Source organism: Camelus bactrianus, chromosome 1, assembly GCF_048773025.1.
Source record: "Camelus bactrianus isolate YW-2024 breed Bactrian camel chromosome 1, ASM4877302v1, whole genome shotgun sequence".
Taxonomy (NCBI): Eukaryota; Metazoa; Chordata; class Mammalia; order Artiodactyla; family Camelidae; genus Camelus; species Camelus bactrianus.
Genome location: NC_133539.1, coordinates 277,361 through 298,517, shown reverse-complemented (window position 1 = coordinate 298,517; position 21,157 = coordinate 277,361). Strand labels below are relative to the sequence as shown.

At 54.2% G+C, this 21,157-nt stretch overlaps 1 protein-coding gene across 1 annotated transcript in view; it reads left to right on the top strand.

Moving 5' to 3' along the window:
- Positions 1 to 21,157, top strand: part of PCNT (pericentrin) — a 79,355-nt gene that overhangs the window by 442 nt on the left and 57,756 nt on the right. The window contains exons 2-7 of the mRNA XM_074373168.1: positions 131 to 206; positions 1,279 to 1,432; positions 2,222 to 2,439; positions 4,440 to 4,891; positions 5,977 to 6,505; positions 17,145 to 17,291. Of these exons, the coding sequence (XP_074229269.1) occupies positions 131 to 206; positions 1,279 to 1,432; positions 2,222 to 2,439; positions 4,440 to 4,891; positions 5,977 to 6,505; positions 17,145 to 17,291 (1,576 nt within the window). The remainder of the gene's footprint in view (positions 1 to 130; positions 207 to 1,278; positions 1,433 to 2,221; positions 2,440 to 4,439; positions 4,892 to 5,976; positions 6,506 to 17,144; positions 17,292 to 21,157) is intronic.

Below are 21,157 nucleotides of genomic sequence, written 5' to 3'. Positions count from 1 at the left end.
GTCAGATCTGCACAGCCGTTGGTCGTCCTGTCCTCGGCACAGAAGTAGGATCCCAGGGACAAAGCTGGGATCGGTGGGAAGGTGCCACGTGGGAAGGTCTTAAAATGTATTTCTCCCTCAATTCATCCAGGGCCCCTTCAGAAGAGATGTCTGGAAAAGAGAGAGACCACCTCGATCAGCTCAGCCTTCATCTGGAGCAGCACGAGGTGACCGGCGGCCTTGCGTTCTGTTGAGGGATAGCGGACGTGTAACGTTCATTTTGGGCGCACAGCATAATGGCTCCCTGCCTGGCTGTGTCGTGAGGCAGTCGCCACACAGTTGTCATTTTTTTTCCCTTGTGGTGAGAATTTTTAAGACCTACTCTCTTAACAGCTTTCAGACACAGAATAGAGTATTCCTGACTGGCGCCCCCAGGACTTGTTTACCTCTGACTAGAGGTTTGTGTCTTTTGACCCTTCACCCATTTCACCCTCGCCGACCCCTGGCCACTGTCTCTGGCTGCAGCTCTGTGGTTGTCACGAGGCCGAGTGTCTTCTTCCTTGTCTGGTCATCGCTGCGTGTTCCCACGCCTTGTCTGAGGCCGGAAGCCCCGAGCCCCCAGCTCCTCCGCACCATTCTCAGGGCACCGCAGCGTTTCCCTGTGTTTTCCTCTGGTTCTTTCGAGTCCTGACTTAGGTTTTGTCTTGGTCGCCTTGGCCACGTGAAAGCATGAGCCTCGATTTAAATGTTGACTCGAGCTTGTTGAGAGTCTGACGTTTAGGTTGACATGACTTGTGTGAGTGGCTTTGAGGGAAAGGGGGTGACTGGTTGTGTTTCGAGGGGTGTCAAAACACCCTCGTGGGAGGTGTGGAAGTGGCGCTGAGCCCCTCTGCCCTCCTTCCCTCCCTCCCTCCAACAGGGACACTCGGGCTGGGCCCTGTCAGGCTGGTCACGGCAGTGACCTCATGGGGTGGGCCCAGCTCCCGGCTCTGGATGGGAAGTGCAGGGCAGGGGTGAGGAGAGACCTGGGAGCCCCGCGGCCGAGCAGGGCAGCCTTGGCCAAGGCCCTGGACACGTGGCTGGTCAGGGAGGCCTGACCTGGGGCGGGGAGGGTGAGGACGGAGTCTGGTGGGCAGGCGAGCGGGTGTGGCGGAGGCGCCGAGTCTCAGGCGCGGGTCGGCCTCAGTGGGCGCACCCTCCCCCTTCTGCAAACAGGTGGGGCAGCAGATGGCGTGGACATGGTGATGAGGGAGGCAGGTGGGGACTTGTTGTGAGGTTTGCTCTGTGCTTTCCCCGCAGGAGAGCCTGTGTTTGCCACGATTAGAAGAAAACCGCTGGTGCCAGCTAGCAGTGCGGAAGTGCTGCCTGGAGGTCCAGCAGGATGTGGACCTCGTGGGCCCCCCGGTGTTGGAGGGGGAGCAGCCTGTGGGGCCCTCAGGAGAGCCCGACCAAGGTGCGTGCCTTTCTGCTTTGCTGGTCCTGGGCGTCGGCCAGCGGGGAACGTTCTGGACACCTGCACATGCTGCCCGTGCTCCAGAGGGCTGGTGCTGAGGCCCCAGGGCGGGGTCGAGGGGCAGGCCAGGCGTGTCAGGAGGGGCCTGCCTAGGCAGCAGCGTGGCGGCTGGGGACAGAGAAGCTCTGTTGTCCCCAGGGCGTGGCCGGTGGGGCCCAGGAGAGCAGATGTGAGGCTGGCCCTGGACACGGAGTCCAGGAGAGGGCGGGCGCTGCTGCCTTCCTGCATGGGGCTGAGGTGGGGCAAAGGGTCCCAGCATGAGGGCCAGCAGGTCTGGGTCCCCTGGGGGCTCTGGCACAAGGCCTGTCTTCTCTGCTCCTCACCCTTCTCTCCTGCTTGAGAGGTGCCCTGCGGTCACCTCTTAGCACGTTCCAGTCGCTGGGCCCTGGTGGAAGTGCCCTGAGCGCCTCGGTCACGCTTGGCTCCTTCTCGAGCCTAGGACGGTCACAGGCCCTGGCAGAGCTGCCCTGGGGGCCGGGTGCCTGCGGCCCAGAGCTCCCTTCCTCTGTGGGTCAGCTGGCACCCAGACTGGAGGAGCAGCAGCAGGTGTGGGCGGCTCAGGACGGGCTGCTGTCTGGGCCCCGGGCACAGTGACCCCTGCAGTGACCACTCGGCTGAAGGGCCACTTCTGCCACCAAGCCCACCGGGGTCAGAGTCAGAGGGGATGTTGTCTGAGGCTTTTGGAGGTAGGTGGCCTGTCCAGCCTGAAGCCCCGCCCTGTCCCCGCAGAGCTCGCCCGGGTGCCCCTTCTGTGTGCGCAGAACGGGGCCCTGGAGGCGCAGGCACAGGTGGTGGCCGGAGTCTCACACGTGGGACCTGAGCACAAGGCTCAGCTCTCACTGCTTCAGATGCTGCTCCAGGACGAAGTCGACCTCCTAAGGGTGGAGAATAGAAGTCTGCGTGAGAAGCTGCAGCGTGAGGCCCGCCTGAGGGAGGACTTGGAGGAGGTAAGTTGAAACCCCTCGCTGCGCAGCGTCCACCGCGGCCTCGTGGGGACTGGAGGGCCCTCCCTGGAGTGCTCGTGGGGTCTTCCTTGGGGCCTGTCGCTCCTTCCACCGGGGAGGTGTGCCGCCTCCAGGCCTCCGTGTCTCCCGGAGTGTCCTCAGCCCCCAGCTCTTCCCGCTGGCCACGGTCATGCTTCTGTGGAGCGTACAGGCTGCTCGCTCACCGAGCTGAGACGTGAACTGCCCTAAGTGACTAGCGGCCTCCTTGGGGGCCGGCGGGGCCCGGCCTCACTGTGCCGTGGGGCCCGTCAGGAGCTTTTCTTCCTGGGCTCTTCCCGGTGGGGTCGCCTCGGGGTCTCGTTCTCCTCGGAGCAGAGTTTCATAGAAGCCGTTACTACCCGCAAGGCCAGTTGTGTGTTATCCCCATACTAAGGCGGGGTGAGGACGGGGGCAAGGCTGACTCGGGACTGAGGTCTGTGGAGGGCCTGTGGCCCCAGCCGGGCAGCTCCTCTGCCAGCCTCTGCAGCTGTCGACACTCAGCCTGAGCCCAAACCTGAACCCTAACTCAAGGACAGACTTGCCTCGATGGCCTTTGACGTTCCTGGACCACCCCTTTATCCACTTACATAAATTATTAGAAGAGCGGTGTGGAGTTATCCGTCTCTTCCTTTAATCGTCGGCTTTTGCTGTGAGTACGTTGAAGCTCTGATATTCCACGTGTACACACTTAGGACTGTTACGTCTTCCTGAGAAGTGGACCCTTTTGTCATCAGTGAAGCGACCCCCTTTGCCCCGGTGGTGGTCTTGGTGCTGAAATCTGCTTGTTTCTCTATTCACGTGCTTGTTCCAAGCTTTGCTTGTGTCTTGTTGATGGTGTGCCTCTTCCTGTCCATGGTACTTTTAATCTAGTGAGTGTCGACCTGAGGTTAGTGCCGACCCCGCCGGTTACGGTCTCGGCCCCACAGGACGCCCCCGCCCTCAGAGGCCAGCCCTCCGCTTTCTGGGTGCAGGGCTGCCCTGCGTCTGTGCACACGTGTGTAGTCAGGGTCGGCCGGGGCGCGTGTGATCGCAGAGTTGGCAGCTCTCCTCCTCGGCTCCGTCCTCACAGGCCCCCCTCCCTTCCCAGCTGCTCTGGTTCAAACAAGTAAGACTTGGGGTTGGGGATGGTTTCTGTGCTCACTGCATGGAGGGGTCAGCCCTGCAGGGCCGCATCTTTGTTCTGGGCCTCAGGCCCCGACCCCAGGGTCTTTCCTGGACTTTATGCAGAGTCCGCAGTCGTGTCTGGGAGCGTAGGTCTGATGAGAGCTGACCCTCAGCTGTCACCATGGGCAGGCCCTAAACTGTGTTCTAACAACTCGAGTAAGGAGTTGAGGTCAACCTCGCATACCTTTTTGGTCTGGTTTTACTTCTTTTTGATCATCAGTTGACCTGCTTTCTTTCCTTTTTTGAATGTCAGAGTGTTTGCCTACGTTCCGCTTCCTGACTCACCTCCCTTCCAAAGGCCCCTTTGAGAGCATTGATTCTAGCCCATCAGCCTCCCGCTCGGTCCCTGTGACCCTGGAGCGTGAGCCGTGTGTTCGGGGCCTGACCCCGCCCGCTGCTGCTCTCCTGTGGCGCTCGGTCCCCCGGCCGACAGTGGGTTCTCTGTGTGCGGGTTGGCCTTCCCCTTGACCGCGGGCCCCGATGCGTCTGCTTTCCCCTGTGCTGGTCTTGGCACAGCAGAGGAGGCGCCCCACACGTGTGCCCAGGCTTGCCCGCCCCGCAGATAATAGACGGTCCCGGCTGCCTGGATGGGGACACGTTTTACTTAAGCAAATGGTTTTAAATCTGTTCGCATTAAGCCCCTTCATTCCTGTCAGGGCAGACACATTCCCGTTGCTGTGTTCAGCACCATGCCCATGTGCTGCGGGACTTCTCTGTCTCCAGACGTGGATTGGGTCATTGCTGCCAATGGTCTTTTCAGTTAACTTGTTCCCTCTCAAGTGGAATCGTGCTGTCTACAGGGAAAACGTAATTTAGTGGAAGATCACCAGGCAGAACTGAAGAGCGCTGAGGAGAGGATCGAGCTGGTGAAACAAGAGCTCAGAGACAGAGAGGCAGAGTGGAACGTCACCAGCGAGGGCCTGAGGCAAGGCGCGGAGGAGAGGCTGGCACGGGTGTTCCTGGACCTGCGGGAACAGGCGGAATCTGAGAAGCGGTCCTTGACAGACAGGTTTGAGCTTCGAGAAGCTGAAATGAGGCAACTTCAGGACCAGCAGGCGGCCCAGATCCTGGCCCTGGAGGGATCCCTGACGGAGCAGCAGGGCCGCCTGCGGCAGCTAGAGCTCAGCCTTGCCGGGGACGAGTCTCTGCGGTGCAGCCAGTGTGGCCGGGAGCTGGCCGGTGGCCTGGGTCCAGCGGACCAGGAGCGGGAGCCAAAGGAGGACGGTGACCATCTGCAGCCGGCCCAGAGCAGGTGGGTGACGTCCCGTGTCCGGGCTGGGCGCGGCTGAGCGTGCGGCCTTCTCGTCACCTGTGCTCTCCGCACCTGTTACGGCTCCGGCAGCAGAGCCGAGGCCTCGTTTACTGCAAGGCCGTGCAGCCTGAATTCATCGGGTTTCTTCTGTACTTTAAACTCAAACAGATGTTCTTTTCAACACATGCCTTTTTCTAAGCTGTTTGCCCACTTCCCTGAAGTTTTAAGCAAACGTAGAACGTGACTTGGTTTGGTGCCTCTTTGCAAACCTGGGCTGTAGTGGGGGTCCGAGGTTGGAGGTCGTTGGGGCTGCTGTTGGTTCTGCTGCTCGTGTGTGAGGGAGATGCGGGCGGGAGCTGCTCTGGGGTCTGAGAATCCGTCAGGTCCCGGCCCACCGTGTGTGAGCTGGACGGACACGACGCAGCGTGCAGACTCACGAGGCCTCCGTGTCCTCCCTGTGTCGGGCGGTCGGCGGAAGGGCGTGCGCGGGCTCTGGGGACAGTGAGCACAGAGAGCCCAGCCCAGCTCTCGTCACCCGTGCGCACCGATGTGTACTGGGCGCCCCCTTCCTGCTGGGGTCTGGGTGCTTCCATCAGAAAGGCGTCTTCCTGCTCGTCTGCCAGCCGGTGCCACCAGCAGCTCTTTGAATTCACGTCCCTGATGTACCCCGAAGAGCTGTCTCAGGTCCTCTGATGTTACGTGCGGCCCCGCGGCTCCCCGGAGGGATCCCGCTGCCTTCCCTGTTGAGGCGCTCTCTTTGCTGAGTTGTAGTCAGGCCTGCTTTCCCGGGGTGTCTGGTGGAAACGCGTGTGTGATTTCTTGCTGGGGATCCTGTGTCTCCCTCCTCCCCCCTGTCAGTCTGACTGGGGACAGTCTGGCCTCTGAGCTCCTCCAGCTTCGTGGGCCCCGTCACTCTCTGCTCCCTGCTGGCTGTGGGCTCTCAGACCGTTTGCAGCAGAGAGAGGCACAGTCAGATCCAGGAGGGGTGGTCTTCCCAGGAGGCGTGGTGTTTCCCGCAGGAAACGTGGGGCTGGAGCACTTGTGACCATGCTGGTGTTCTGTGTTCTCTTGGCTGGTCACCTCAGATTCTTAGGAGAACGTCGAGAAATCACAGAGAAGTTCATTGAGGAGCGAGATGCCTTCCTGCAGGAGGCCCAGGAGAAGCAAGCCAGCGAGCTCCAGCTCCTCCGGGAGAGACACCAGCAGCTCGTCCTGTCCTTGAGGGCCGAGCTGGAGACCAGGCACCAGGCTGAGCTTGAAGAGCTGCGGGCTTCATTCCAGAGTGAGCGGCGGGCTCGATCAGACGCTCGAGAGGCTGAACTGCAGGCAGAACTTGCTGCCGAAATCAGGGCTTTGGAGGCCAGGCACGTGTCACACCTGGACTCTTTGGAGTCCCGTTACCTGTCTGACATCCAGACCTTGCGGGGCCAGCACAGACGTGCCCTGGAGCTGCTGCGGGTGGACCTGGAGGAGCAGCTGCAGAAGGAGGCTGCTCCTCACCATGTGATCCTGACCCGGGCTTTCAAGAAACTGGAGCTGCAGCAAGAAGACGCGCCTGCGTCCGCAGAGGAGCTAGGCATGGCGCGCACGGGAGCCCTGCGGGGGGCTCACCAGGTGAGGCGGGTGTTGGGGCTGTGGGCTTTCAGGTGTGTTTGGTCCCGGGCTCCTGGAAGGCTTGGGTCTCTGGTCCTGGAGAACGTGCCGCTGCGTGCAGTGCTCTCCATGGGGCCCCAAGGTTTGGGTGCTCCTGGGGCCTTGGGCGGGCGACCCCTGTGCACTAGCCTTGTGTCCCGCGTCAAGGGCAGCAGCTGCTTTTCTGGAGGCGGTCTCTGCGGGAGGCCCTGCCGCCCTGGCTGGTGCCCAGCCTTGCTCCCCTGTGACCCGTGGCGCCTGTCTCAGGAACAGGACACGTTTATTTGGCCTGGAAGTTTGTCACATAGCGTGAAGTCAGGATGGGGTTTCACCTCCTCACCGTGGATGGCTGCTGTGTGCCCTGCGGGGCTAGGTGTGTGCACCAGGCCTGGAGTGGGGGTGGCGCAGGTGGGGGCAGGTGGGGGCAGGTGGTGGCGGGTGCTGCCCGTGAGGTGGCGGAATGGTCCACAGCGATGGTATGGTTGATTGAAAGTCGCCGTTCTGGTGAATTAATGCTTTGTTGCGTTTTTAAACTAGACATTCCACGTCGTAAAGCAGGAGCTCTCCACCTCGTGAGAGCACAAGGACCAGGAGGAGCTGTCCCTCTGGACTGAGGCACACTCCGAGCGGAGGTTTGTGGGAGGGGCTCCGCTCCAGAAGTTAGTGTATCGTTTGCCTCCGTTCAGCGTGTCTCTGGATGGGAGGAAGGAAGCAGCCTCGCCTTGATGGGTGTGGTGGCTTCATTTTATGGGTGGCTCTCCAGTCTAGTGTGGTCTGCAGGCAGGATCTCCCATGAATTCCTGATTCCGGAGCAGGGCCGGTTCTGCGTGGGGTGGAGGGACTGTCACGTGTCTGAGCCTCTGGCCTGTCCCTGCGTTTGGGCCCCAGAACTTCTCCCTGGAAGCAGCTGGAGCCCTGTCGGCCTTGAGGTCTGGTCTAGAGGGCCTTCTGGTGCTGGGGAGGGGCCCCTGGCAGGTCCGAGCTTCACGAGCCTCAGGCCCTCGGTTGTCAGCTTCAGTTTCCTTCCACGCAGACAGACAGACTAGTATATGCCACGGGGAACACGGCTCTTCCCAGCCCGTGGATTTAATTCTGATTCTCTTGGTTTACGTGATTTGAAGATAATGACGTTGTGAGAGCACACTGAGACAGAGGAAAGTATGTTTTACACGCAAAACCTGTGTATTTAAAACTATGATTTAATTGTATTAGTGCAAAATTCGATTGTAAGAAGCAGGTGGGAGGCGTGTGGTGGGGGACGGGTGTGTGGGGTGCAGCGCCCTGTGGACATGCTCGGCAGGAGGAGCTCGGGGACACGCGTGAGATGCAGAAGCAGCAGGTGCCCCAGGAAGGCTGCGCAGGGGGGCGGCTCTGATCGGCGGTGTGGCTTCTCCTGGGCTGAGCAGCTTCCAGGACGGCCTTGGGGCAGACTCTGGCCCCCACCGGGCCACCAGTGACACCGGCAGAGCCTCCTTGGGCTTCTCGTGACCGGCGCCACGGCTTGCAGCCCAAGCGTTTGTGAAGCCCCCCCTCTGTGGGCTGGGCCCCATGGCCGGTGTGCAGGGGTCAGCTGGGGTCGTGTCAGGTCCAGAAGTGGGCACCTGTGCCGAGTGCCCCACAGGCGCTGCCAGCTCTGCACCCCATGCCGCACCCGTAACCCTGGGGCCCACGATCCCACCCAGGGACACGACCCTGCACGGACTCCACGCCACACCCTCTGACCGCCGTCCTCGCCCTGGTTCTCGCGGTCCCAGCCACATGCTGCCTCCTGTTCTGGAGCAGCCTGGCTGTGCTCTCCCCTGCGCTTGTCTGTGTCCCCTGCCTGCACTCTCCTGCCCTCGCATCCTTCTCATCAAATGCCTTCTCAGTGAGCCCTTCGGACGGCCCCCTCAGGACTCCCAGCCCCGTGCGGCCACAGCACGGCCCCCGTGTGGGGCTTGCCGGGCTTACACTCTGTCCGCCCCGCGTCCCTGGCCCGCAGCGGCGCCCAGGCCGTGACCTCCTGGCAAGCGGGCCCAGAGGGTTTGGTGCCGAGGGACCAACTTTGCTCGTCCCCCCTGCAGACCTCTTCAGGGCAGTTATCGCCGAGGTGTCTGAGGCCTTGCCACACCGGGTTACGACCTCAGAGGTCAGGGGGTGGAGAGGGCGGCAGGGCCCGCCTGTGGTGCACCCGGAGGTTGGGGTCCGGGTGGGGTCCCTGAGCGGGTCAGTCCCACACGTGGGCCACTTGGTGGCCGGATGGAGGGGTGGAGGCGACTGCGCCAGTCGAGGCAAGAGCTGAGCCAGGCTGTTGGGAAGCCTGGGGATGGGGGGGCTGCTGAGGGTGGCCCAGGCCCTCCAGGGAAGTGCTCCTCGGGTCTGCTGGAGCCAGACTAGGGGCGCTGGGAGGGGCCCAGTGAGGCTGTGGTGCCTGCACTGCCTAGGGGGGCTGGTGGGGTGGGTCTGGCTGTGTGGGAGGAGGTGGCAGCGGCTGCCTGGGCGCCCTCGCTGTGGGAGTGGAGGCTGGAGCAGGCAGGCTCCTTGGGTGTGCTGACCTGCGTCCACACGGACCCTGCTTCCCTCGGCAGACGCTCCTGGTACTCTGCACACGCTGTGGCTTCTCCTTCCGATTTTTACACTTGGTGCATCAAAATGTGAGTGAGCAGTGTGCCAGGTTGTGAGGTTGTCCTTCTGGTGAAGTCTCACAAAGCAGCTGGAGCCCTCTGAGCACGTGGGACGCCATGGAGGCTGGGACCTGACCAGGTCCTCATGACCCGTGTGGGGCTCATGGCCTCAGTGCCCTTTGAGTTGGTGCAGGGGATGCCTCGCCGCCACCTCCCGTGGTGTCTCCTCCCTGCGGGCCGGAGGGCACCGTCCTCGGATTTGAACTGCTGGTGCCTCCGTGTCTCCTGATCTCTCTGGGCGTGAGAACAGTAGGTGTTTTACGTGAGGTGTGTGCAGAGTTACTGCTCAGATTATAAACCTTTGCAAGTGCTGTTTGTGTGGGGCTTTTCAAAAGGACATGCTAACGTCTCATCTCTGACTACAAAGTAGGCCCTAGCGATCACCTGGGTTCCTAGATTAAAGTCAGGGTCTTAGCTGTGTGTGTCCACGTTGACTGCTCTGAAGTTAGTATTTAAACTGTTTCTTTGTGTGAAAGTTCCCAGAGTGAGAATGAGGGGAGGTGACAAGAACAAAGGGAAGCGCAGAAGTGAGATTCATCTCCTTTGGATGAAAAGCCTGGGAGTTGGCACTTTTCTTGATTTGCTCCTTGAACACTGACTTGCCCTGGATCGGGCCAGTCTGGGTGGGTTTCCCCGGTTTGAAGGGTTGAACGAGGGGAGGCCTGTGCCCCCAAGACGGCTCAGAGACATGCTCCGGTGTGATCCTGGCTGAGACCAGGCACTCAGCTGGTCACCGACTGTGTCACACAAACCATCTTCTCTCCACAGCGTCTTCCTGCTCAGTTTCATTTTTAAGAATAAAGACCCCTCCGTCCCCCAAGCCCCCCGGTGCCCCTCACTGTCAGCCAGTGGCCATCACAGAGGGTCCAGCGGCTGCCAGAGCTGTCCCACCACGGATACCGTGTGGGTCCTGCCGTCCCGGCCGCTCCTCCACGTTCGCATTGCTCTCGGGCTGAGCAGGTCCGTGGGTGCCGGGGGCCCTGCGTGCCCGGCCCCCTGAGAGTCTCCCGACGGCCCCCCCGGGCAGGGATACGGGTCCGAGAGCCTAGGACTTCCGCGTGAGGCTGAGCCCCGTCCTGCTGGCTGGGTCTGCGGGTGTCGGGGTGACCGAGCGGGCGCCCATCCTCCGCTTCGGTGTTGGTGCTCGTTCCTGCCTCCTCTGGCAAGGCCACCCTGCCGCCCGCCCTTCCTGGGGCCTTTCCTGGTTCCCAGCTGGCAGTGCTCTGCCCTCCGCCCTGCAGAGGGTCTGTGTTCACCCTGCCACCTCGTTGACTCCTGGCCACGCCAGTCCTCACGTCGCTCGCTCAGCTTCGTCTGAACGCAGAGGGCATTTGGAAGAACTTTTCTAGTCGGGGGCACGTTTGTTCAAGTGCATTATCCCTTTTGTTTGCTCCCAAGAACGTGAGTGTTAGATACAGTTTTAGTGACCCTGTTTGTCCAGCTGATCTCACGCACACACAAAACTGGGTTTGTGGGGACATGGGACCGGCTGTTTTACTTTATTGGAGAAAGCTTCACGGACAGAGCAGAAGAGTTCAGGAAACCTCTGGATGCGGTGGCCCACGGGGCTAGTGGCAGCCTCAGTGCCCCCTTCTCCATCCTAACCCACGGGATTGACGGTGCTCCCCTAGGTTCCTCACATGTCCACCCACGTCCCAGCCTCTGCCTGTGCTGCTCAAATCAGGACCCACACGGGCCTCGCTTTACTGCCCCCCATGAGGTTGCGGAGCGTCCCTCGCTCCGGAGCCATGTCTGCACGCGGGCGGATCCGGGTTCCTGTCCTGGGGAGAGTCCCCTGGGCGGGTGTGTGCCTCCTGGTCTCCCTCAGGCTTGCTCGCAGGCAGATGTCCTCAGAGCCTTGCTGGCGTCTCCTGGGAGGCTGTGGTCACTGTCCCCAAATAGCAGGGACGAGCTGTATGTCCGCCACAAATACCCCTGCACCTGTCGGAGAAGCTGTCACTTGTCAGAAGAGCTGTTTGCTGTGGGTGTGAGGCGATCGGATTACCTTCCAGGTCACTTCCCTTTGCAGTCTGCTTGTGAGAAAAGTTCCCTGAAAACGTAAGCCTGATTCCGTTTTCTTAGAGATAAGCACCCTGTGAAGAAGTTCGCCTTGTGCTGGTGCCACTGGGCAGCGGAGGGAGGGCAGCGCCTGACCACAGCGTGACCGCCAGGCACGCCCAGGCAGGCTCGCCTCTCTTGGGAAAAAGATGTGTTCATGTGACTTTTGAAAATACGGAGAGAGCAAGCCTGTGGTCGTCTCAGGTGATGTCTGAGTGTCTGTGGCCCGCGACCAGCTGGGTTTGTCTTGTTACCGGGCTGGCGCTCCTCGTGCAGTGCTGCTTGGTTTTTATTCTTCCGGCATATTTGTGATTTTTTTTAAGATTAAAAAATACAAATTTCCCATATAATTCTGTGGATTTTTAGAAAACCTATGAATAACTTTTCTTGCTTATTTGTTTTGGGGGTAATTATGTTTTTAAAAAGCTTATTTATTTATTTATTTTAATGGAGGTGCTGGGGATTGAACCCAGGACCTTGCGCGTGCTGAGCTACACCCTCCCCCTGCAGACAACACCCTTTCTTACACTGACTTTACCACTCAAAACATGACCAATTACGAGTAGAACGATTGGCTGTAAGGAGGGGTGGGGTGGGGTGGGGGCGTCACGTGAGTGAGAACTGCTGTGAGCCTGTCCCCTCAGGTGGCCTTTCCCAGCTCCCACAAGTGCTGCGGCGGGGCTCGGCCCCAGAGCCTGGGCCTCGTCCTGGTGCACAGCAAGGCCCTGCTCCAGGCCAGGGTGCGCACAGGGCAGGCAGGTCGCAGGTCCCACCGCCCTTGCGGGTGTCGGGTGAGGGTGATTTCCTCCCGTCCACGGTCCACGTGGGTGGGCTGTGTCTGCTGCTCCCACTGACGTTGGTGACCTCTTGCTGTGCTGGGCGTGCCTCCTCAGCTGCCTTAAAACGCTGTCTGAGACAAAGTGAAGGTTAAGAAAGAAGTCGCACTGGGCTTCCAGCCGGCCTCAGCACGTGCAGCTCTGCCTTGGGGTCCCGTGGGCGCCTCGCGGGGCAAACGCAGGAGGGCGTGGCGCCAGTGGGCTGGTTCTTGGTCCCCTTTCCTGGCGCAGGTCCCATGTAGAATCCACCCTGTGCCCTTCTGTGTGTGGGCAATGACACCGAGGCCTGAAAGGCCCGTGTGGGGCTCTCGTCCAGGTGGTGTAGGGCAGGCCCCGGGCTCGGGACCAGGTTCCATGAGGGCATGTGGGGTGTAGGTGCCCTTGGACTCCTGCCCTGACCTCAGACGGAAGTTGCATTTATCTGTTTGTAGATATTTGGCTTCTGTGAAAGACTTTTCCCTGAAGAATGTGATCTGTGGCTCAAAAAGGTTTCTCAAGAACCACGTATTTAAACCTCCTTGCAGCAGAGCTTTCAGCAGGTGTGGGGCGCACAGGATGTGCTGCCGGGACCGATCGCCCAGGGTGCCGAGAGGAAAGAGCCCTCCCTGTACCGCGGCCCGGGGCCCAGAGGGCCGCACACCATGGCTCAGCCTCCGGCCTGACCGTTAGCCGCGGCTTACCACGTGCCTTGGCGGATTTGCCTTTTCTTGGGCATTGATGTTTTCTTAGTTTTTTGAGTGCCCTTCACTGTGGGCAGAAGTGGTTCAGTGGTGTCTGTTTTGGGGGAAAGGGCATGTGGCTTGTCCCCTGTCCCTGGCCTCGCCCTGCCGGTCTGTGGTGCCCATCGCGCGGTTTTATTCCTGTTCGCCAGCACGCCGGCGTCCCTGTCACACCCAGCTGCTCTCGGGGTGCCACTCCCCGCGCCGTGAGCTGTCTGGCTGACCCACCCTTCCTGCAGGTGGTTGCGGTGCGAATGGGGCAGTTAAAGGGCTTTGCGGCTGCTGTGTGTCCTAACTTGAAGTTGTGTTTGAATCCTTCCTTTTAAAAGATTGGGATTAAGTCTTTTCAGGAGAGAAAGTTTAAAAACATGATCTGTGTCAATTCAGAAATGACCTTTAGGACTTGAGAGGATAATCGTAGCGTTGTGCCGCGCAAACCCGTCTCCTGCTTGTCGTGATTGCGGTGAGAGTCGGAGGCCCCACACGGTGACTTGAAGTTTTCTAGGAGCTATGACCCGACTCCTGTGTGTTGTCACAGTGAAAGCACGTGGAGTGAGGGTGAGCGCCAGTGCCAGCGCTGCAGGTTCAGGGTCACTGCCCAGCACAGCTCCCCTCCTCCCACAGGGCAGCCGGGGCCCAGCACTCGGCTCCCCTGGCAGGGCTGGAGGAGGAGACCACGCAGCCCGGGGGCCGTCAGCCCTGCGCTGGGGCAGCGGGTCACGCGATTAAAGGGACCGGGATCAAGAGTCATCTGTTTTAGCGCTGTCCTTTCCTGTCTGCAAAGTAAATGAGAAAGTTTATTCACAATCTTGATATGCAAAATTAAAACATTTTGATTGTCTTAGAAACAGGCAACTTTTTTCATTCATTATTATCTTCAAATTGACTAGTTAGCATACCTTTCTGCTAAGAAGTTGTCACCAAGTACAGTTAACCCTTGAGCAACGTGGGAATTGGGGCCCTGAGTCCGAACAGTCAGAAATTTGCCTGTGACTTGTTGTTGGCTCTCAGTGCATGTGGTCCCTCTGTGCCCACCCTTCCTCTGAATTCTCAGCTCAGCCAGCCGTGGGTCGAGTGGTGCTGTGTCATTCACCGTGCAAGAGCCGACCCACACAGCTCAAACCCATGTTCAGAAGGCAGTTGTACTTTAAATCTGAGAAAGTCTGAGTCCTGCTGACTGTCTGCCCTGGTGACTCAGCAGCAGCCACGTCCAGCCTTTTATTGCTTTGATGGACCTATTTTCATGGAAGGGTGTCTGTGCAGGATTCAGCTCCGCTTCGCATGATGATTTTTACTGTAGGTTTGTTTCGTTTTTTAGTTACAGCTTTACTGAGAGATGGATTCACACACCTTGAAAGTCACTCTTTCAGAGTGTACAGGTCGGTGGTTTTTGGTGTATTCACGAGGTTGTGCAGCTGCTGCTGCCCTCCAGTCCCCGAGCCTCTGCGTCTCCGCACAGGAGCCCCACCCACCAGCATCCCTCGTCTCTCCCATCCCTGGCGCCACTGGTGGACTTTCTGTTTCTGTGGATTTGCCTTTTCTGGACATTTTATAGAAATTGAATGATGCAATATGTGGCCTTTCGAGTTTGGCTTCTTCCACTTAGAACAGTGTTTTGTGGGCTCGTGCACGTTGTAGGGAGTGTCGGTGCTTGCTGTTTGCTGTCTCCACATCTCACGCCTGTCTTGTTCCTCCAGTCCCTCACTCCTGCCTTCGTTCATTTTAATTTCCTTGGTGTGTATTTTTCTACGTATTTTTTGAGCTGTTTTTTAGTGCTTGCCCCAGGGATTACAGCGAACACTTGAACAGTCTAGTCCACATTAACACCAACTTAATTTTATAGTTTACAAAACTGTCCCATGTAGCTTCATTCCTCCCTTCCCTCTGTGCTAATATTGTCATACAAAGAACATCCGTGGACATTTTGTGCTCATTGCTTTATCCAGTTGTCTTCTAAGTCAGATAGGAGAAAAAAGAATTGCAAACAAAAACTATGTTTATTTTGTCTTTTATATTAACGTGTATAATTACCTTTTCCAGTGTTTTTTATTTTTTCATGTGGATTGAGGTTAATGTTGTTGAACTGAAATAAAACTACACAACGTGAGAGTTGTGGGTTCAGTTTTTATTTGGGGGCAAAGTGAAGACTGTAGCCCAGGAGACAGCATCCCAGAGCTCTGAGGAGCTGCACTGGAGAGGCAGGGGGAGCACGTCAGTATCACGGACGATTTCAGTGAAGGGGGGACGTGCGGTCAAGCACACGTTTAGGCAGAGACTTGCCTAAACCAGGAGCAGATGTCACTGTTGATGATTTTAGTGCTTTTCTAGATAAGAGGAGACGCAAGAATTTGGGTCATAAAAACCTCTGAGGATGTCCAACTTTCTGAAGGTCTGTTCGGCCAGTTTTCCCAGAGCACAGAGCGCCTCCTTCCTGATCCGCGTGCTGATCAGGGAATGCCGGAGGTCCGCGGCTGCGGCTCGTGATCTAATACAAGCAGAGGTAGATGGCAAGTGCCAGTTTTTAGTTGGCAATGTCTGCTTTCCTTTCATTTTAGCCTGACGGGCTCCTGTTAGTGTTTCTTCAGGGGAGGGTCTGTTAGTGATGAGTTCTCTCAGTTTTTATTTATCTGTGAATGTCTTAATTGCTCCTTCATTTTAGAAAGAGTTTCTCGGATGTAACTTTCTTGGTTGACACTTTTTTTTTTAGCGCTGTGAGTATGCCATGATACTACCTGTTGGCCTCCGTGCTTTCTGATGAGTGAGCTGCTAATCTTACTGAGGGTCTGCTTTGTTGAGTTGCTCCTCTCTTGCTGCTTTCAAGGTTCTTTGTCTTTCAGAACTTCGATTATGATGGGTCTAGGTGTGCATCTCTCTGAGTTTATCCTACTTGGAGTTCATTGAGCTTCTTCTGTGTGTAGATTAATATTTTTCATCAGATTTGCAAAATTTTTGGCCATGTTCTCCTCAAGTATTCTTCTGCCCTGTTCCCTTTCTCCTTTCTTCTGGGACCCTCATTATGTGTATGCTGTTCTTTGAGGGTGTCCCACAGGACTTTGAGGCCCTACTTACTTTTTTTCATTCTTTTTTTTTTCCTGTTCCCCAGACTGAATAATCTCATTTGACCTGAATTCGTGTTTGCTGATCCTTCTGTCCACTCAGATCTGCTGTTGAGCCCTCAGTGAATCTTTATTTCAGTAATTGTGCTTTCCAGCTTCAGAATCTTGTCTGGTTTCATTTATAACCTGTCTCTTTGTTGAGGGGCTCTGGTTGGGGCATGCCTCCAGTGCTCTGGCAGGTAGTTTCCATCTCTGCCTTCGCTGTCACCTCCTGCTTGTGCAGAGCTGCAAGGTCAGTGAGCAGTGAGAGCTGAGAGCCTTGTCTGGTCCTCAGGGCAGGTGCACAGTCCTACCCAGTTGGACTAGTGGCTTCCAGGACTGTACCAGAGCTTTTCAGAGCCGCCTCTGGACCTTTCCTCCTCCAGTGTTTCCTCTTAGGGTTTTGGTCATTGTCTCCTCCTGTTTTCACCGCCTCAGTTGCTGCGGATTTTTTTTTTAACAAAGAGCTTGGGGCTAGGCTTTTGAGGTGAGCTTTGCATCAGATCAAGTAAAGACCAGATTTACAAATAGAGCTGTTCAGCGAGCTGCCAGACAGGTCAGTTGGTGGCAGTGAGCAGTGGTGCTTTGGGGGAGATGCAGACCCATTCTGCCCCCACCCCTCGCCCATGGCTGCTGGGCTGCGTTTTCAAGGTTGTCTTAGAGGTTGAGTGGTGGGTTGGGCAGGTTCAAACACCCCGAAGCTTGCTATTTTGATGGAGAATCAACTTTTGTTTTCAATAAACACTTTAATTTCCAAAGCTCTGAAAAAGTTGATCTTGACAATTTTTGCCAGTGCTCTCGGTGCTTTTATAGAGGAACAGATTTTTATTCTGCCATTCTTGAAGTGCTACCTCTGGTTAAAAAAAAAGTAATTTTATTAATATAGTTTAATTCATTAGGTGAACGTTGTTTAAAATACTTTTACTGTTTAGGAAGAAACAGGATTTTTCTTTTTAAAACCAGAGGAACTTAGGTTTCTGAGTATTCTGGGTTTTGATGGTCGTGGTACCCTGAGGATGGAGAACCCTTAATATGACCAGTGGGGAAGGCAGCAGGCGTTTCTTTGTGTTCTGTGAGATAAGCACGTTGGACACACATTCACCCGGGTGCTGGCCTTGGCCTTATGAGAGTACAGACTCAGTAAATACGTGTTGAATGAGCTAGGTTCTGGTGGGTAGCAATGCAGTGAAGCAAGCGTAATTTTATAGCTTAATTGAGTCTTTCGTTGTTAACAGTGTTCTTTTGTGCAGGGTGAGTTTGAAGGTGAGAAGAAAGCTGCTTTGTGGGAGGAAGAGGAGACGCATAGACCTGAGCAGGAGCAGGTACAGTCTCGTCACCAGAAAGAGAAGGAGTCTCTGTCTCTGCAGCTTCAGGAGAAGGATCACCAGATTCTGCAGGTTCGTGGAACGTGTCTTCTCGGTGAAGACTTTCTTTGTAAAATGTGCATAACATAATTTTTACCCTTTCAGCCACGGTAAGTGTACAGTTCGGTGGCATTAACCCCATTTGTAGTGCTGTGCAGGTATCAGCACCATCCGTTTCCGGAACCTGCTCCTCATCCCAGGCAGAAGCTCTGTCCCCAAGAATAGTGATTCCCGTCCCCTCCTTGCAGCCTGGGCACTGACCGCTGGCCTCTCTGCCTCCGTGAATTTGGCGGCTCTCAGTCTCGTTCTTCTGTCTGGCTTATTCCACTTCACACGTGTACTCTAGGTCCATCCGCCTGTAGCACGTACCACCGTTCACGGCTTTTCATGGCCGAGCAATATTCCATTGTGTGTAGATGACACATTCCGTTCCCTTGTCCGTCTGCTGTGTGTAGATGACACATTCTGTTCCCTTGTCCATCTGCTGATGGCTGTCTCCTCTTTTGGCTGTGCTGCACAGTGCTGCCATGAACACTGGGGTGCAGGTGTTTGTTTCCACTCCTGCTTTCGGCTTTTTGGGGTGTATGTCTAGGACAGGTGATGGGTCACGTGGTAATTCCATGTTTAGCTTTTTGAAGAACTGCTGAGCAGATGTCCACAGAGGCTGTGGCATATGGTGCATTTCCACCAGCAGTGCACAAGGGTTCCAGCTTCTCTACATTTTTGTCGATACTTGTTTTTCATTTTTAAAAATAATAGCCATCGTAGTGGAAGTGAGATGATACCTCATTTTTATTTGCGTTTCCCTACTGATTAGTGATGTTGGACAGCTTTTCATGGGTTTAATGGCCATTTTCATCCGTTCAGGTCCTTGAGAATTTTTGAATTGGGTTTTTTTTTGTTGTTGTTCATTATTATTGAAAATATAGATGTATAATCATACTGTTTTTAGAGACAGTCCCACTGTGTAGCTTTTTCAAAGTTGTAGTAGTACTGCTTCTTTTTTTTCTGACTCTGCCATCATTATAGGGTCACTGGATTTGAACTTACTAACACAGTCTTGTGAGTGTGTGTAGGCATTGTGACAGGCGCGTTACGTATGAGGCAGTTTTCTCCCTCTCGGGACACTGAGGCCTAGGAGGGTTCTATTAATTTGCTAGTGGTCCATTGGCCAGGGCTTCTGAATGCAGACTCTGCACATGGGTGTGTCTGACTTAGTTTGGTACCAACGGTGTAAAAATCACTCCCAGCCAGATTCAGGGCAGCATGTGTCTGTGGAGGTCAGTCATCACCTGCAGATCAAGGAGCATGTTCCTAGCTGCAGAAGCCCCTCATGTGCTAGGAGCCCAGCCACGAGAAGGGAGGAGAGGTTGGGGGTGGGTGCAGCAGAGCAAGGAAGGCACCAGGGCTTAGGCAGGAAGGGGATTCCATGAGGAAGAGAGCCTTTCGAAGTATATCTTAAACTTTTCAAAGTTCCAGGCATTTCTGCTGATACAATATATGCATTCTTAAAAAAACTTCTCATTCTGTAAAAAATACTAAAAGTAACATGGCTCGTGGGCAAAATACTGTTAGATCACTACAATCAAGTTGGATTCATCTCAGGACACAAGGATGGTTCGACATACCCAGATAATCAATGTGATACATCCCATCAGCAAAAGAAAGGACAAAAATCACATGATCATCTCAATACATGCAAAAAGAGTTTTAGATAAAATTCGTCATCCATTCATGATAAAAACTCTTACTTACCAAAGTGGGTACAGAGGGAACATATCTCAACATAATAAAAGTTATTTGTAACAAAACTACAGCCAGCATAATACTCAATGGTGAAAACTTGAAAGCCTTCCCACTAAAATCTGGAATAAGACAGGGATGCCCACTCATACCGCTTCTGTTCAACCTAGTCTTAGAAGTTCTAGCCACAGCTATCAGACAAGAAAAAGAAATAAACGGGATCCAAATTGGAAGAGAAGTGGTGAAACTGTCACTATATGCAGATGACATGATACTATGTATAGAAAACCCTAAAGATTCCATACAAAAACTATTAAAGCTGATAAAGCAAATTCAGCAAGGTAGCAGGACACAAGATTCACATACAGAAATTTGTTGCATTTCTCTGCACTCGCAATGAAATATCAGGAAAGTAGGGAAACAATCCCTTTTAAAATTGCATCCAAAAAAATAAAATATTTAGGAATAAATCTGACCAAGGAAGTAAAAGTCTTGTAAGTGGAGAACTACAAAACATTGACTAAGGAAATTAAAGATGACTTAAAGAAATAGAAAGATATCCCATGCTCTTGGATTGGAAGAATTAATATTGTTAAAATGGCCATACTATCCAGAGCAATCTACAGATTTAATGTGATCCCTATCAAATTACTCAGGACATTTTTCACAGAACTAGAACAAATAATCCTAAAATTTATATGGAATCACAAAAGACCCAGAATTGCCAAAGCATTACTGAAGAAAAAGATGAAACTGGAGGAATAATCCTCCTACACTTCAGACAATACTACAGAGCTACAATAATCAAAACAGCGTGGTATTGGCACAAAAACAGACTTATGGATCAGTGGAACAGAATAGAGAGCCCAGAAATGAACTCACAGAAGTACCATCAATTAATCTTCGACAAAGAAAGCAAGAATATACAATGGAGAAAAGACTATCTCTTCAGCAAGTGGTGTTGGGAAAACTGGACAGCAGCATGTAAATCAATGAAGTTAGAATACTCTCACACCATACACAAAAATAAACTCAAAATGGATTAAAGACTTAAACATCAGACAAGACACTATAAACCTCCTAGAAGAAAACATAGGCAAAACATTTTCTCACATAAATCTTAGCAGTGTTCTCCTAGGTCAGTCTACCCAGGCAATACAAATAAGAGCAAAAATAAACACATGGGACCTAATTAAACTTATGATCTTCTGCACAGCAAAGGAAATCATAAGCAAAACAAAAAGACAACCTATGGAATGGGAGGAAGTATTTGCAAAAGATGAAACTGATAAGGGCTTAATTTCCAGAATAAGCAGCTCGTACAATGTAATAACAAAAAAATAAACAACCCAATCCGGAAATGGGCAGAAGACCTAAACAAACATTTTTCCAATGAAGACATACAAATGGCCAATAGGCACATGAAAAAATGCTCAATATCACTAATTATCAGAGAAATGCAAATCAAAACTACAATGAGGTATCATCACCTCACACCAGTCAGAATGGCCATCATTAAAAAGTCCATGAACAGTAAGTGCTGGAGAGGCTGTGGAGAAAGTGAACCATCCTACACTGTTGGTGGGAAGGCAGTTTAGTGCAGCCATTATGGAGGACAGTATGGAGATTCCTTAAAAAACTAAAAATAGACATACCCTATGATCCGGCAATCCCACTCCTGGGCATGTATCTGGAGGAGACTCTAATTTGAAAAGATACAAGCACCCCAGTGTTCGTAGCAGCACTATTTACAATGGCCAAGACATGGAAACAACCTAAATGTCCATCAACAGATGACTGGGTAAAGAAACTGGTATTTTTATACGATGGAATACTACTCAGCCATAAAAAATAATAAAATAATGCCATTTGTAGCAACATAAGATGGACCTGGAGATTGTCATTCTTAGTGAAGTAAGCCAGAAAGAAAGAAAAATACCATATGATATCACTCACATGTGGAATCTAAAAAAATGATACAAGTGAACTTATTTACAAAACAGAAACAGACTCACAGCTATAGAAAACAAACTTACGGTTATCAGAGGGGAAGGCGGAGGGTGGAGAGATGAATTGGGAGTTTGGGATTAGCAGGTACAAGCTACTATATACAAGATAGGTAAACGAGAAGGTTGTACTGTACAGCACAGGGAAGT